Here is a 14,180-nt window from a genome sequence, read left to right as displayed (position 1 = left end):
TTGTGTGCACCTGCTTCTTAACCACATGCACTGTTTTTTGTCCGATAGCGATTTAAGCAGAATCGAGGCGAACCGAATCACATTAATTATTAATGTTACTTGATTCCATTCGACACTGCGCCTAATGGACGCTAGGCATTATATTAGCGGACAAAAATGACCCACTTGCAACTATACATTTTATAGTGTAAAAATATTTAATAATAATGGAAGTTAGTTTGCATTGCAATTTGCAGTCTTGTACGGGTTTAGGTTATTTAATGTATTTTAGAAGGTTAAGTATCAGAATAATTGTAAAGGATTTTATTATATTTTTTAATATATTTTTGGTTTTAGTGGTGTGGGTTATATATCAATAAAAATGATTATTTTTCAATAGGCGCTCATAAAAATAAATTTAACAGTGTTTTGGTTCTTTTTAAATTGTACTAATCAAATTATAAATGGATTACAATATTATTAAGTTTACTATGGGTCATTCCTGACCCACAAAGAAATAACGACTGATGCAAGCAAAACTATTGAAAAATACTCTATATGTTTAATTTTGATCTATTGCTGGTATTTTTTTGATTATTTTTGCTTTAAAAATACTAAGTTATAGCTTTGTGTTAGTTGCTTAAACAACAAGATACTAAGTACCTTTATCTATTTTTTATTGAAATGGAAATTCAGTTATAAAACTACATTGATATACTCAAAGATCATATCAGGGTTAAAACATTATTACTTTAAGCAGTTGTTGTTAAGACCCATGATCTAAGATCAATCTGCCATATTGAGTAAATTGTCTTTTTGCGAGAAAAGTATAGAGAATTTCCCTGTTATTTAAATGCTTACTATATTTTTTTTACATTACTTCATGCCCTATCATCAATCACCACTACAAAATAAGGCATGCGCAAAAACTACCAAATTCTACCAAAACCTACCATAACCTACCATTCTACCATTTCAGCTGGAGATCACGCCGTGGCACTCCAGCATGCATAACATGGGTTTCGGCTTCAATAGAACAGTATGGCGGAATATAATGGAACTCCAGGACCAGTTTTGTGCCTACGATGACTACAATTGGGATTACTCGTTATTACATTTGTCCCAGAATAGGCCTGGACGGGAGAAGTTCAAAGTTATACTGTGTAAGGGCCCTAGGGTGTTCCATATTGGGGAATGGTAAGTACATTTAAAGTGTAGTTCTGATCAAAGGACTCGAATTTTGATCGGAGCTTGAAGCTGTTTTTTTATTGCTTAGAAAGGCAAATGCAAATAGTACACCTGATAATATGATCGCCTATAGACGTCAATGCTATGGTCACTGCCAAGCCGCTTCCCACTGTAAACAACACCGTTCTTATAAAAAAAACATCGATATATTTATAAAATCGATTCTTAAATTAATCGTTTCTTTTTTAGAAAAGTAATTTTCCATTATTTTTTTTCTTTTTCCATCAGTTTTCACCACAAAAAGCCATTTCCCACTGTAAAACACCGTCCCAATAAATAAAAAAAAAAACAATCGATACATTTATAAAATCGATAAAAAAATCGATTCTTAAATTAATCGATTTTTTTAGTTTTTAACATTTATTTTTATTTTCCCAGCGGTTTCCACCACAAAAAGGCCAACTGCAACGCCTCGTCAGTAATCAGTAGAGTTCAAAAGCTGCTGCAGAACGCCAAGCCCTACCTCTATCCTACAAGAGTGACAGCCACCTTCACAACAGGAGGGGCGAAGCATAACAAGAAACTGACTAAGGGGAACGGTGGGTGGGGTGATATTAGGTAAGTGTGCTTTTTTATACTTAAGTAGGCAAAGGAACAGTCTTATTCAACGTGGGGCGTAATAATAATAATATCAGCCCTGTACTGTCCCACTGCTGCACGGACCTCTACTACTGAGGGATTAGGCCTTAGTCCACCACGCTGTAGTGCGGGCAGACTTCACACATTCAAAATTCCTATAGAGAACTTCTCGAATGTGCAGGTTTCCTCACGATGTTTTCCTTCACCGTTAAAGCGAACGATAAATTCACAAAGAATACACACATGATTTTAGAAAAGTCAGAGGTGTGTGCCCTTGGGATTTGAAACTGCGGACATTCGTCTCGGCAGTCCGTTCCACAACCAACATGTGGGGCGTAAATGAAAATAAAAATGAGTTGCCACATGTATGTAGTGTCACTTGAGAACGGCTCGACCGGCTTGTTTTATTCCTTTATTTTTCTCATAATTATCATAATACGGTTTGTATCAAAGGATAATTTTGAAAAATCAACGAAAAATATGGGAAAATTTGGTAAGCTTGGAGAAATTTTTTCGTACATGGTAATCTCTGATACATCAAACAATGAAAAATAGAGTTTAGTTAGATCCAGCTCGAATTACGGGAATTTAGACCCAATAGGTGGCGCTGTTGTCGAACTAAAGAAGTAGTTTACATAAAATGCGCTCAATGGCAGGACGTGTCCTGGCGTCATCACTACATAGTATAAAACAAAGTCGCTTTCTCTGTCCCTTTGTATGCTTAAATCTTTAAAACTACGCAACGGATTTTGATGCGGTTTTTTTAATAGATAGAGTGATTCAAAAGGAAAGTTTATATGTATAATAACATCCATTAAATAGTGGAGAAATATTGCACCCGTGCGAAGCCGGGGCGGGTCGCTAGTTAGTTTATAATAAACAGTTAAGACTCGCCTGGCAGTGGAATTCATCCGTACTACGTAGAATCCGATCGTACTATCGCGGTGCGGCTCCCCGGTCCTTTCTCCCAGAAGCACCCTTTGTAATGAACTCCCAGCATCAGTGTTTCCCAAGCGCTATGAGTTCTTTAAAATTCTTCCCTGCCAGCCCGAGCTTGTTTATTTTATTTTCAACTAGCGACCCGCCCCGACTTCGCACGGATGCAATGCTATTTAATGGATGTTATTATACATATAAACCTTCCTTTTGAATCACTCTGTCTATTAAAAAAACCGCATCAAAATCCGTTGCGTAGTTTTAAAGATTTAAGCACACATAGGGACTGAGAAAGCGACTTTGTTTTATACTATGTAGTGATATCAATTGTCTTTATTTACATAAGCTAATTTAATTAAGTAATAATTAAATATTCTCATGTACCTAGTCAAATAACGAGTGAGCGTTTTGTCTTAAAAAATAAAATATATTTTTTTATAATTAACTGAGCGGTGTTACATGTTGACAGATGAACGTTACAAGAATGAATTCCCCGAGGCTTCGCAGAGCCTCGTATTTATACTTGAATATTGTTTACAATATGTGGAGGTGGGGATATTGGTGGCGTGACCAATACAAAGAACCATTAACTGATTCGCAGTAAATGTGTCATACTACACCTTACGATCCATTGTTTAAAGTAGTCACAACAGTAGGATAAAGGGTAGTAGGGCACTTAACTCTTCCCTCCTTTAGTTCAAAATCGTCATCTGAGGTTCGAAGATGATGATTTTGATTACATCGTTTTCTAATGTTTGATACAATTTTATTTTTATATCTAATTACAAGTATTACCAGTATACACAATAAAATTACATATATTATAATAGTGCCTATGCTAACACTTTTAGTGTTCACAATTAACTGTTCTTCATCACTATCCACTTTATTGTCCTTTAATATTTTCGACATCAGCTGTAGATTTTCGATATCAACATCATCCAAATTGATGGGTGTCTTCTGGAACTTAGGGTGCGCTGTTATCTCTGGTAGATTCACCACAGGCATCCTTTTAATTTCAGCTGGCTGTCCCTGGTAGTGACGTTTCCTCAATGTTATGTTTCCCAACTGTATTCTGCAATCTTCATTTAAAATAAGTGTATATGTGCCAAATAAATCATATTGGTTCATATCATTTTCACAGTATTCTTTCATAAAAATATGGTTTGCAGTATAAACTATCCATTTATTATTTGTTATGGATTTTAATTTAATATTCTTCGCTGTTACTTTTATAGGTGAACACGAAGTTATGTCGGCTGCAAACTTCATTAAATCCATTATACAATTATCCTCATTTGTTGGGGATATATCATTCTCTTGACACATAAATTTATCCTCTATGATTTCTTTACATGGCTTCATGAGCGCTAAAATTTTCAACTCTTTCACGAGGATAAAGGAATATTTAGGGTTTATTAGTAGGGTTTCATTTATGTTTGGGTTAAACATTGGGAAAGGATGTAACTGATAATAACTGTACATTTCCAATTGTATCGTAGGAACTGATAGGATAAACGTTATTTGTTTGTTTTTCACAAATGCTTTAATATTAATATGTTTTTCTATATTAATAAGATTTCTATAGGTTACAGGTAAAATAAGATTATCGACCTTTTCGATATCCTTTAAAATATTAAACAATTCATTATAATTAAATAAAAATTGATGTAAAACGTTTAGTCTACTAAATGCTATTATTGTTTCGACCTCTTCTAGTCTAGATAATAATATTTGAAAATTATGGGTTAATAAATTATACGTATTTATAACTAATTCCTTAATTCTTTGAAAATGGGTTCTATTTAAAAGTAACTCCATTTCATCTATGGTTTTTCCCAGTACGATAAAATTATTTCTCGTAGAATTAGTTAAGTCAACAAGTGTATCCACTATTTCGGAAACCACTGTTATTCTTTTATTAATAGCATTTTGTTTCGACTGAATACTTTTTATAAGTGTATCATAACGAATAGCATCTTCGTTATCCAAATTACCTGTAATAACCTTCAATACAGTTCCTAAAGGGTTTAATATTCCTCTTTTATTTCTGATATTTGGTATTAAGTCTTCATATCTTTCTACAGTTATGTTTAAAATATATGCCGTTTGCACCTTGGCATCTAAAATATTACCGTCCAACATGTGAACTTCTAGATTTTCATCTAAATACTTATTAATATCATAATATTCTTTTACGTTATACTCAATATTATCATGGATTAAATCTAGATTCAATGTTTTAATAATCTCCCAGTTATAATAGCTAATATAAGCTGTTCCTCTCTTTACTGGTAATATACCTGGATTATTTTCAATCCTTTGAAGCTGAAGTGCCAGGCTTTGGATTGCTTGCATAAGAAGCATCACGTACCTGCGAAGGACGTTTAATGTCTTTAATTGGAACTCTTTTGTCTTTCTGTTTCCCTTTTACAGTGACTACGTTCCTATTTACATTATCCATGATTGTTGCTTTTTGATAACGAGGTTTATCTTTACTTCTGCGTATATTTACGCCTTTAATAAACACTGTATCCCCTGGATCAATGTTGAATTTAGTTTCTCCTCCTCGTTTATCTTTAATTTTCTCTTTATTAAGAATCATTTTATCTGTTAGATATTTATAGAGATATTTCGTTCTTTTTATATGTTCATTCACTAATTTCTGAGTATAACTTTTATTGAAATCTACATTAAAATTATCGTTTGCGTCAGTATGACCAAATACGACTTCAAAAGGAGTAAGTCCAGTTGCACTATGTATAGAGTGATTATAAGACATTATAGCATATGTCATCACTGATACTGGATCTGTTATCTTCCTTTCATATTTAGCAATTCTATAAATCTCTAATATAGTAGAGTGAAATCTTTCGACTATACCCATGGAGTTTGGATTATGTGGAGTTCCAATATGCAACTCTATTTTATAAAAATTTAACATTTCTTTTAATAAATTATTATTAAATTCTGTACCTGGATCAGAACTTATTTTATTAGGAACGCCATAATATGAGAAGTATTTTAAAAGTGCTCTTATGATCTCTGGGGTAGATCTGTTAGTCACTTCTATTGCTTGGCCTAATTTACTAAAGGCATCAACAATTGTAAGGAAGTATGTTCCTTCAATATTAAATAAATCAATAAAAACTTCCTGAAAAGGCTTCGACTGAGTTTGCGTTAATTGCAACTCTGGCTTAATTGGCTTCCTATCATACTTCATTTTCTTGCAAACTTCACAAGAATTTATTATACTTGCTACAGTATGATCCAAATTTCTCCAAAAGTATGTCCTTTTTAAACGAGTGATAGTTTCTCTAATACCTCTATGACACGATTTACCTATGTGGTATTTTAGAACAATCTCGCGTTGTTCGTTTTCATCCTCTATATAAATGACTCTTTCAGTACATTCAATAAATTTAACAGAATCTTTTCTGAACAACTTAGTAATGACATCAGCAAATATGCTTCGATGTTGCTTATCTTCAAAATAAATAAAATATTTAGTTTTAGGCTTTACGTAGTCTTTTAAAAATGACTTTACTACCTCACTATTATTTAAGGGCATGTGTACTTCATACACTTTCTGCTTGTCCCTAGAAATATCTTTAACTGAAATATCATTTCTATGCCATTTATATATTAAAAATTGATTAGGTTTAGTGTCAATTGCTTCATGTAAAATTGGTATATCAGCTGCATCTGTGTTCTCTTCAGAATGCACTGTAATTATGTCAGTAGATTCTGACTTAGTATCATTTAGTATACTACTGTCTATCGACGGTATAGGATAAGTTTTTTCTAAACTTTTTATTTCATCTTCATCCGATGATATTATAATTGATTTCTTTGAAGCAATCTTTTTATTAGCTTTACGCTTTCTTTTCTTTTCAATTCTTTCTACTTCATCATCTATTTCTTTGAGGTATTTTTGGATTTCTGGATCCTGATTTTGGTCCATATTTACTATCATTGAGATACTATCTTCACTATCGATTGCGTTAATTTTTATACGCGATAATGCATCTGCATTTTTATTTTGCTTTCCGGGTTTATACTTTATATCAAAGTCAAATTCTGACAATCTAAGCTTCCATCTGGTAAGCCTACATCCCGGTTCTTTCAATGAATTTAACCATACTAGTGGTTTATGATCACTCAATATTATAAACTTTTTACCGTATAAATAAGGTCTAAAATGTTTGCATGCCCAAACTACGGCTAATAGCTCCTTTTCTATCGCACTGTAGCGGGTTTCTGCATCGTTGAGAGTTCTACTTGCATACGCTATTGGTTTATCACTGCCTATCGGTCCCTGTGATAATACTGCGCCTATAGCATAATTTGAGGCATCCGTTGTTAATAGAAATGTCTTCTCAAAATCTGGATATTGTAACAAAGGTGCATTTGTTAACAACTCCTTGCATTTTTCAAATGCTTCAATATATTCTTGTGTAATATTGACCTTACTTCTTTTCTTAAGACATTTTGTCATTGGTTGAGTGATTTTCGAAAAATCTTTTATAAACTTTCTATAGTAACCTATTAGTCCTAGGAAACTCTTAATTTCAGTTTGCGTTTTTGGTAACGGAAACTTTAAAACAGCTTTTATTTTATCATCATTTGGCTGTAGACCTTCTTTAGAAATTGTATGTCCTAAATATAAGACTTCTTTCTTGAAAAAATCACATTTGTCTAGCGTTACTTTTAAATTATATTGACGTAATCTATCAAATATTCTTTTTAACTTTATAATATGCTCTTCTAGGCTTGATGAATATACTATGATATCATCCAAATATACTAGACAATCAACACCTATTAATCCCTTAAGAACATTATCCATAGTTCTTTGAAAAGTAGCTGGTGCTGTTTTTAAACCAAAAGGCATTCTAACAAATTCATAGTGACCAGACTGCGTTGTGAAAGCAGTTTTTGCTTGGTCAGCTTTATCGACTTCAATCTGATGATAACCACTAGCTAAATCTATCGTAGAAAAGTACTTAGCATTTCCTAACTTGTCGAATAGATCTGCAATATTGGGTAATGGATATTTATCATCGACTGTTTTATCATTTAGCCTTCTATAATCAATGACCATTCTATATTTTTGTTCGCCTGAAGCATCTAGCTTCTTAGGAACTAAGTGTACCGGAGCACTCCAAGGTGAGTGAGATTCTTTAATCACATTACTGTCTAGCAGTTTCCTCACTTGGTTCTCAATCTCCTGGTTTTCTTTATATGCGTGTCTGTACGCTCGTATGAAGATTGGTTCTTCATTAACAGTTTTAATTTTATGTTTTACCTGACTTGTAAATGTCAACGGTATATGGTCATTATAAAATATATCTTTGTATTCAAAGCAAAGATTACTAATTTGTGATTTTTCCTTGTTACTTAAATGCTCTAACCTTAATTTTGAAAGGTTATTTTCGAGTATTTCCTCGACTGTGGGATCTACATCCATGTATTCATTATTATAAACCATATTGTCCCTACAAGGCTCATATATGATTGGTATTTTTGCACTTTTAGTGATTAAACACTTATTTTTCATATCTATATTGGCTTCTAGATCTCTTAATAGATCTGAACCTAATAAACCATCATATCTACTATCCACATCGTAGATATAAAACTTGTGCGCTAGATCGGACTTAAATGTTTTCATTAGTGGTATTTCAGCCACTTCTTTATGTTCACTCCTGCCATGGGTGCTTATGACCTCAAATGATTCAGGATAAATATATTTACTATAATAGTCCCATGCTTTGTTCGGACTTATAAATGATCGTGAACTACCTGTGTCTATCATGAATATAGCATTAATTTCTGGCAACCAAATGTGTGGTAACCTTAAAATACTATTACAATTTGTATTGATTATCTCAACTTGTCTCTTGAGGCTCCTTCTATAAAATTTTCAGGGGGTGGAATTTTTCCTTGTTCCTCCACTGAATTACTTGCCCTAACATCCCTCATATGGTTATTCCTTACTGTTCTCATGGAGACATCGTTGGTCTGCTGAGCGTGTGGAATACCAAATTTAAATTGCTGGTTAGGAGTTCTTTTAAAGAATCCTGACTGCTTGTAATTATTCACCGTTTGAGGCAAATTTTGTGATACCGGCTTAAGATGCGGTTTCTGTGCCATAATCGCATTTGGGCCTTTCATTCCTTGGTTTGGAATCCCAAATTTGAATTGCGGATTATTGCTTCCTTTAAAATTATTTTGAGGGGTACCAAACTTAAATGTTTGTTGTGGCATCTTACTTTGTTGGGCATTATTGGTGCTAGTAGAGGGCTGTTTTATTCCCTTCTTACTTTTCAACCTATTTTGGAAATTGACTTCTTCAGTAACAATTTCTAATGCCTCCTCAAGGACTTTACATTTATTAAGCCTTATAAAGTTAATCAAGTCGTCGCTTAGATTATACAAAAATGTTTCAAAGGCTGTGTTATTATAGATAATCATCTTTGCTGCTTTGAGCCCTTCGTCCTCTAATAAATTTACTTTTGCGAATAGTGAACTACGTACATTTTGGATACGATGACACAATTCGATATAACTTTCTTGAGGTTTTATTTTTATACTCTCAAGTTCTAATGCTATACAAGCTTCCGATCTAGGATCTCCGAAATGTTGAATTAACAATTCTTTTAGACTATCCCAGTTGTCTATATTTCTTTCGCTGTACAAAATTGCAGCTTTTCCTATTAATCTACTTGTTATGCTGTGGAACGCATATGTTTGTTGAACAGGGTTATTGTTCCCTTTAAAATTATCAAGAACATATTCACATTTCTTAATAAATAAGTTCAATAATTTATCATCACCATCATATTTTGGTATGATACTCAAAAAATCTTTCGGGATTAATTGTATCTGACTCATGGTCACAAATAATTAAACTCCTTCTTAGTTTAATAATAAAAACACTAGGAAAATATCCTATAATAATAATTCAAAGGTAAAATATCCTTTATAAATTAAATCCCTTTTTTAAAAACAATCAAACAACGAGAAATGGCAATGTTTGTCCAAATCTTCGGCGCTAAAAAGTATTAGTTCGGCAATGTTGACCGAATATACTACAGATTCCTAAGTTTCAATTGGCAATTGTTAGTCCAGTTACTTAAGGAATGGGCACATGGAAAGGAAATTGTGAAAAAGTTTACTCACATTAGACTTCTCTTTGCCATGCCGGAATTCTTCTAGTTCAAATGTTTTTTGTTGCGTCGTGCGTTAATTGACAAATTTGTTTGTTCTGGTTGTGGAAAAGTTCTTCAGCGACGTAGTATGGTGACCAATTTTCGTGTCTTCCAAGTATTCGCGAACTAATCCGACCCGACTGCGCCAGTCAAATAACGAGTGAGCGTTTTGTCTTAAAAAATAAAATATATTTTTTTATAATTAACTGAGCGGTGTTACATGTTGACAGATGAACGTTACAAGAATGAATTCCCCGAGGCTTCGCAGAGCCTCGTATTTATACTTGAATATTGTTTACAATATGTGGAGGTGGGGATATTGGTGGCGTGACCAATACAAAGAACCATTAACTGATTCGCAGTAAATGTGTCATACTACACCTTACGATCCATTGTTTAAAGTAGTCACAACAGTAGGATAAAGGGTAGTAGGGCACTTAACTACCTTGACTTATAAGTGCAACTATGTTCTACGTGATGAATAAAGCATTTTATTTTATTTATTTTATTTTAAAAGTGGTTTAAAGTGTGCTTAAAGCGGCGATAGCCTAATTGGGTGTGGAACGGACTGCCGAGACGAATGTCCGCAGGTTCAAATCCCAAGGGCACACACCTCTGACTTTTCGAAAAATCATGTGTGTATTCTTTGTGAATTTATCGTTCGCTTTAACGGTGAAGGAAAACATCGTGAGGACACCTGCACATGTAAGAAGTTCTCTATAGGAATTTCGAGGGTGTGTGAAGTCTACCAATCCGCACTACAGCGTGGTGGACTAAGGCCTAATCCCTCTCAGTAGTAGAGGAGGCCCGTGCAGCAGTTGGACAGTATATAATACAGGGCTGATATTATTATTATTAAATAAAAAAGACGAATCTCGCATATCGCTTAAATTAAATATATTTGTTCTCAGGGATCAAGAGCTGTGCGCTAATATGACAAGAATAGGTAGACAACAAAGAAAATATATGTACAACACATAATGTTATTCCCGCTTCGTAACGGTTCCAAATACGCTTATAACCTTTAATAATGTGGGGGAAATAAGGTGGGGCAAGGTTATAGTCTGACCAGGAGAATAAAAACCCTGATCGAACTAATTTGTTTTACTGACAACGTTTAAACAGTATTGGCCGTTTAATAAGTAATATTTTTTTTAGGTTAGTGCGGTTCAAAATAATATAAAATTTTTTTTGTTTAAAAAAAAAATATTAATGTAGGTACTAATTGTCAATGAAGAAAATAATGTTTTTTTTTTTTTTTTTTAAATAAAAAAGAAATACATCTGGCAGTCGTAAAAAAACTGTCCCCATAATTTTTTCAAATTTTTTTTTTCTGCTTCTGGGGGGCCTTGGACCACGCCAGATCCGTCCTAAGTTAAACGTATTAATAGTATACAGTGTTAGATAGCAAAGATTGTTTTCGTTTCGTGGGTCACATCCCAATGTAGTTTAATAAACTTGTCCATTGTGGGTCATGGTCCCCCAGAATTATATTTAAAGCTTTACTTAAAGATACATGGAAATTTTAAACAAAAAAACAGTTTGAATATGGTTCTCTATAATTATTATGAAAGATGGATGCAATCGACTTTTAAACGTAAAATCAGTTTGGATTTATGGACACTACAATAAAAAAAAACTGAAAAAACACGAAAAAACCAGACAAATTCGATAAAATCAGTTTAGTAATTTAGTTTGTACGAATTCACGTATAGGTTATAAGTTACCGAAGTGAAATTATTGCTAATAATTTGGACCGCACTGCACCTAACCCATTAAAATATAATCGTGGGGTCAACCCCACTTGTAGGGTCAACCCCAAAGTTCATACCAAATCATTTTAAGCGTAGTTTGGAACTGTAAATATAGCTTTAAGACAATAGTTGTTCATTTGTATTATAGTAAATTAATTGTTGTATTTACGAGGTGCTGTTACCATGGTTTCTTTAGGGTTGTCAATTCACGTAAATAAATTGTGAAAATGGACTCCTTTAAAGTTAAGAACCCAGTGTTAGCTATTCAAAATCAGTGTATAATTCAATAAATAAATCTATGAATGTTGTAATTTTTTCGTGATTGACAACCCTACATGAAAACCTAACGCCTGGTCTAAACTGGCTTTTGCCAACGAAATAATATAGGGCTGTCACATTACGTCGACCAGGATTTTTGAAATTGGCAACCCTAATTGACTTTTACGCCTGACATGAATTAGATTTTGCTACCAAATTGAATTCGGGAAAATACAGGGCTGCCAAACATCTCGTAAGCCAGGGTTCTTAAATATATAAAAAATTGTTAACCCTAAAGCCTCATTAGACGAAGCAAATTTTTTGCATCACATATACAATTTTTAAGGTTATAAAGTTACCCATTTAATACAATGGCGAGGCAACTCAAGTCTTACTCGTGGTGGGGATAATCCATTTATCACATAAAGCTCGAAAGGGAGGGAGGGGTTCTGAAATAAAATCACGAAATATCACACGGAGAGGGTGGTAATGAGATATAACGTGTATTTATTTTCCGTTGATGGCGCAATTTAATGTAATTTCAATATACTTTGTACAAAAAAATACACGTGATTTTGGGTAAGGTGTGGGTAGTCTAAAACCTCACCACATATCATCGGGGGTGGGTTAAAAAGCCACTAAAAACATCACGTGATTAATGGACGACCCCTTGATGGGTGAAACTTGCTTCAATAAACTTGCTGCAAGAAAATTGCTCCGACTGATTGAGAGTACGTTGGGGCTAGAAGTTCTGAAATGTCATTTGTCTGAATCTAATAGGCTATTTTAACCAAAAATTCCTGTTCAATTAAAAGAAACCTGATACGAGTGAATTAATTTGATAATTTGGGGGTCGCGTCCCCCCATCAAGCCGCGCAATACGGCCCAGTACAGTATTCAGTTTTGTATTGGCCAGTTTTATGTAGATGCATTTATATTTAGGTTGTGTGTTTTTTCCAAAAATAAATGCGTGAATTTTAAATTGTGTGAAAATAGAAGTGTTAGTGAGAGTGAAATCAAGGTTATTAAAAAAAAGTTTTTTTTAAGTTTTTTCATAACTTCATTAAGATTTTATGACTTCAAGGTTAATTTATAATTTTTTTTTAGTTTTTTCATAATTTTATTAAGTTTTTATTGTTTTCAAATGACAAGATCGTTTGATTTCATTGGAATAAGGCTTTAATTCCTTTAAATGGTTTTTGGAAGCCAATGTGTAATGTATTTCAAAATGACAAAGACATTTCATTGTGTATTTTCATTCTTTGAGTATAATTCACATTTTGCAATGCTTTATATTACTGCTGCATTCAGAAACTTCACTAAACTATAATGATATTTTTGTAATCAATCAAATTAACCCCTATTTTTAGTAAATACAGAAATATATAATAATAAAGAAGAATTTTTGAAAAAATAAATGTCAAAAAAATATTAAAATGAAAGTCCGTATTCACAAGCGTTACTTAGCTAAGTACGGAGTACTTCTGATAATAAGTCTGTACTTTTGGCATGATAGTCGCAATGCGTAGACAGCGCCCTGTGATTGGCTAATATTGAAATAAAACTTGACTTCAGTTGGTCAGCTGCCTGTGTTGTTTGCTTGTTAATTATGTCAATATAGAAATATTACATTCCATCTATTATGAATTCTTGTTTTTCTATTTTCACATGGTTCTGTGTGTAATCATTGAGCAATAAGTAATAAATTATTATAAAAAAAGGTAAGCAAAGCCAAATGAAACTATAAAATAGCCGACAGTCACTACGCGTTCGCATGTACTGTGTCCTCATAGTATTGTTTGTGAAAACGCTTGTGACGTTTTTGAATGCAGCAGTTAATGCTGGCGATCCTGGCTTACAGGAGTTTCAGTAGAGGTATTGAATAGAGTTATTTTTCACAGCATCTATTGCAATGACGGGCAACAAGCAATATTAATGAAATAATTTAGGTATTGAAATTAAACTAATTTTTCGGATTCTATCGCGGTTTGTTTTCGACGTTTCGAACTTTGCAGCCTTCATGCAGGACTGAGTTGTTCATCCGCAAAGTCAAAGTTACAATATCTACCTACATTTTACAATTATACAACTTTTTTAAATTTTTAGCTGTTGGTGGTCCGATCTACGCAGAATGAGCTCACAGTGTCTTGAAGTCTGTAAAATGTAGGTAGATATTGTAACTTTGACTTTGCATCAGTTGCGGATGAAGTCT

At 33.4% G+C, this 14,180-nt stretch overlaps 2 protein-coding genes across 3 annotated transcripts in view; one reads left to right on the top strand and one right to left on the bottom strand.

The window, feature by feature from the left end:
* Positions 1-14,180, top strand: part of LOC115450705 (alpha-1,6-mannosyl-glycoprotein 2-beta-N-acetylglucosaminyltransferase) — a gene marked incomplete at its 5' end in the record, with an annotated part of 38,175 nt that overhangs the window by 20,339 nt on the left and 3,656 nt on the right. For both annotated transcript variants that reach the window (XM_037447151.1, XM_037447150.1), the window contains 3 exon segments: positions 959-1,176; positions 1,606-1,785; positions 10,868-13,917. In XM_037447151.1, coding sequence (XP_037303048.1) covers positions 959-1,176; positions 1,606-1,785; positions 10,868-10,937 — 468 coding nt within the window.
* LOC115442933 lies at positions 3,174-4,906 on the bottom strand. The gene has a single exon (XM_030168142.2). It carries the CDS (start codon positions 4,885-4,887, stop codon positions 3,364-3,366), a length of 1,524 nt encoding a protein of 507 aa, XP_030024002.2. The 5' UTR covers positions 4,888-4,906; the 3' UTR covers positions 3,174-3,363.

The sequence above is a fragment of the Manduca sexta genome, unplaced genomic scaffold (genome assembly GCF_014839805.1).
Source record: "Manduca sexta isolate Smith_Timp_Sample1 unplaced genomic scaffold, JHU_Msex_v1.0 HiC_scaffold_63, whole genome shotgun sequence".
NCBI classification, from domain to species: Eukaryota; Metazoa; Arthropoda; class Insecta; order Lepidoptera; family Sphingidae; genus Manduca; species Manduca sexta.
Note: the sequence above shows the minus strand (reverse complement) of the source record. Positions and strands in the feature narration are given on the sequence as shown.

What these genes read in the sequence shown, in the direction of transcription:
- LOC115442933 (XM_030168142.2), bottom strand. Translation starts at nt 4,887, where the DNA reads ATGTTGGACGGTAATATTTTAGATGCCAAGGTGCAAACGGCATATATT.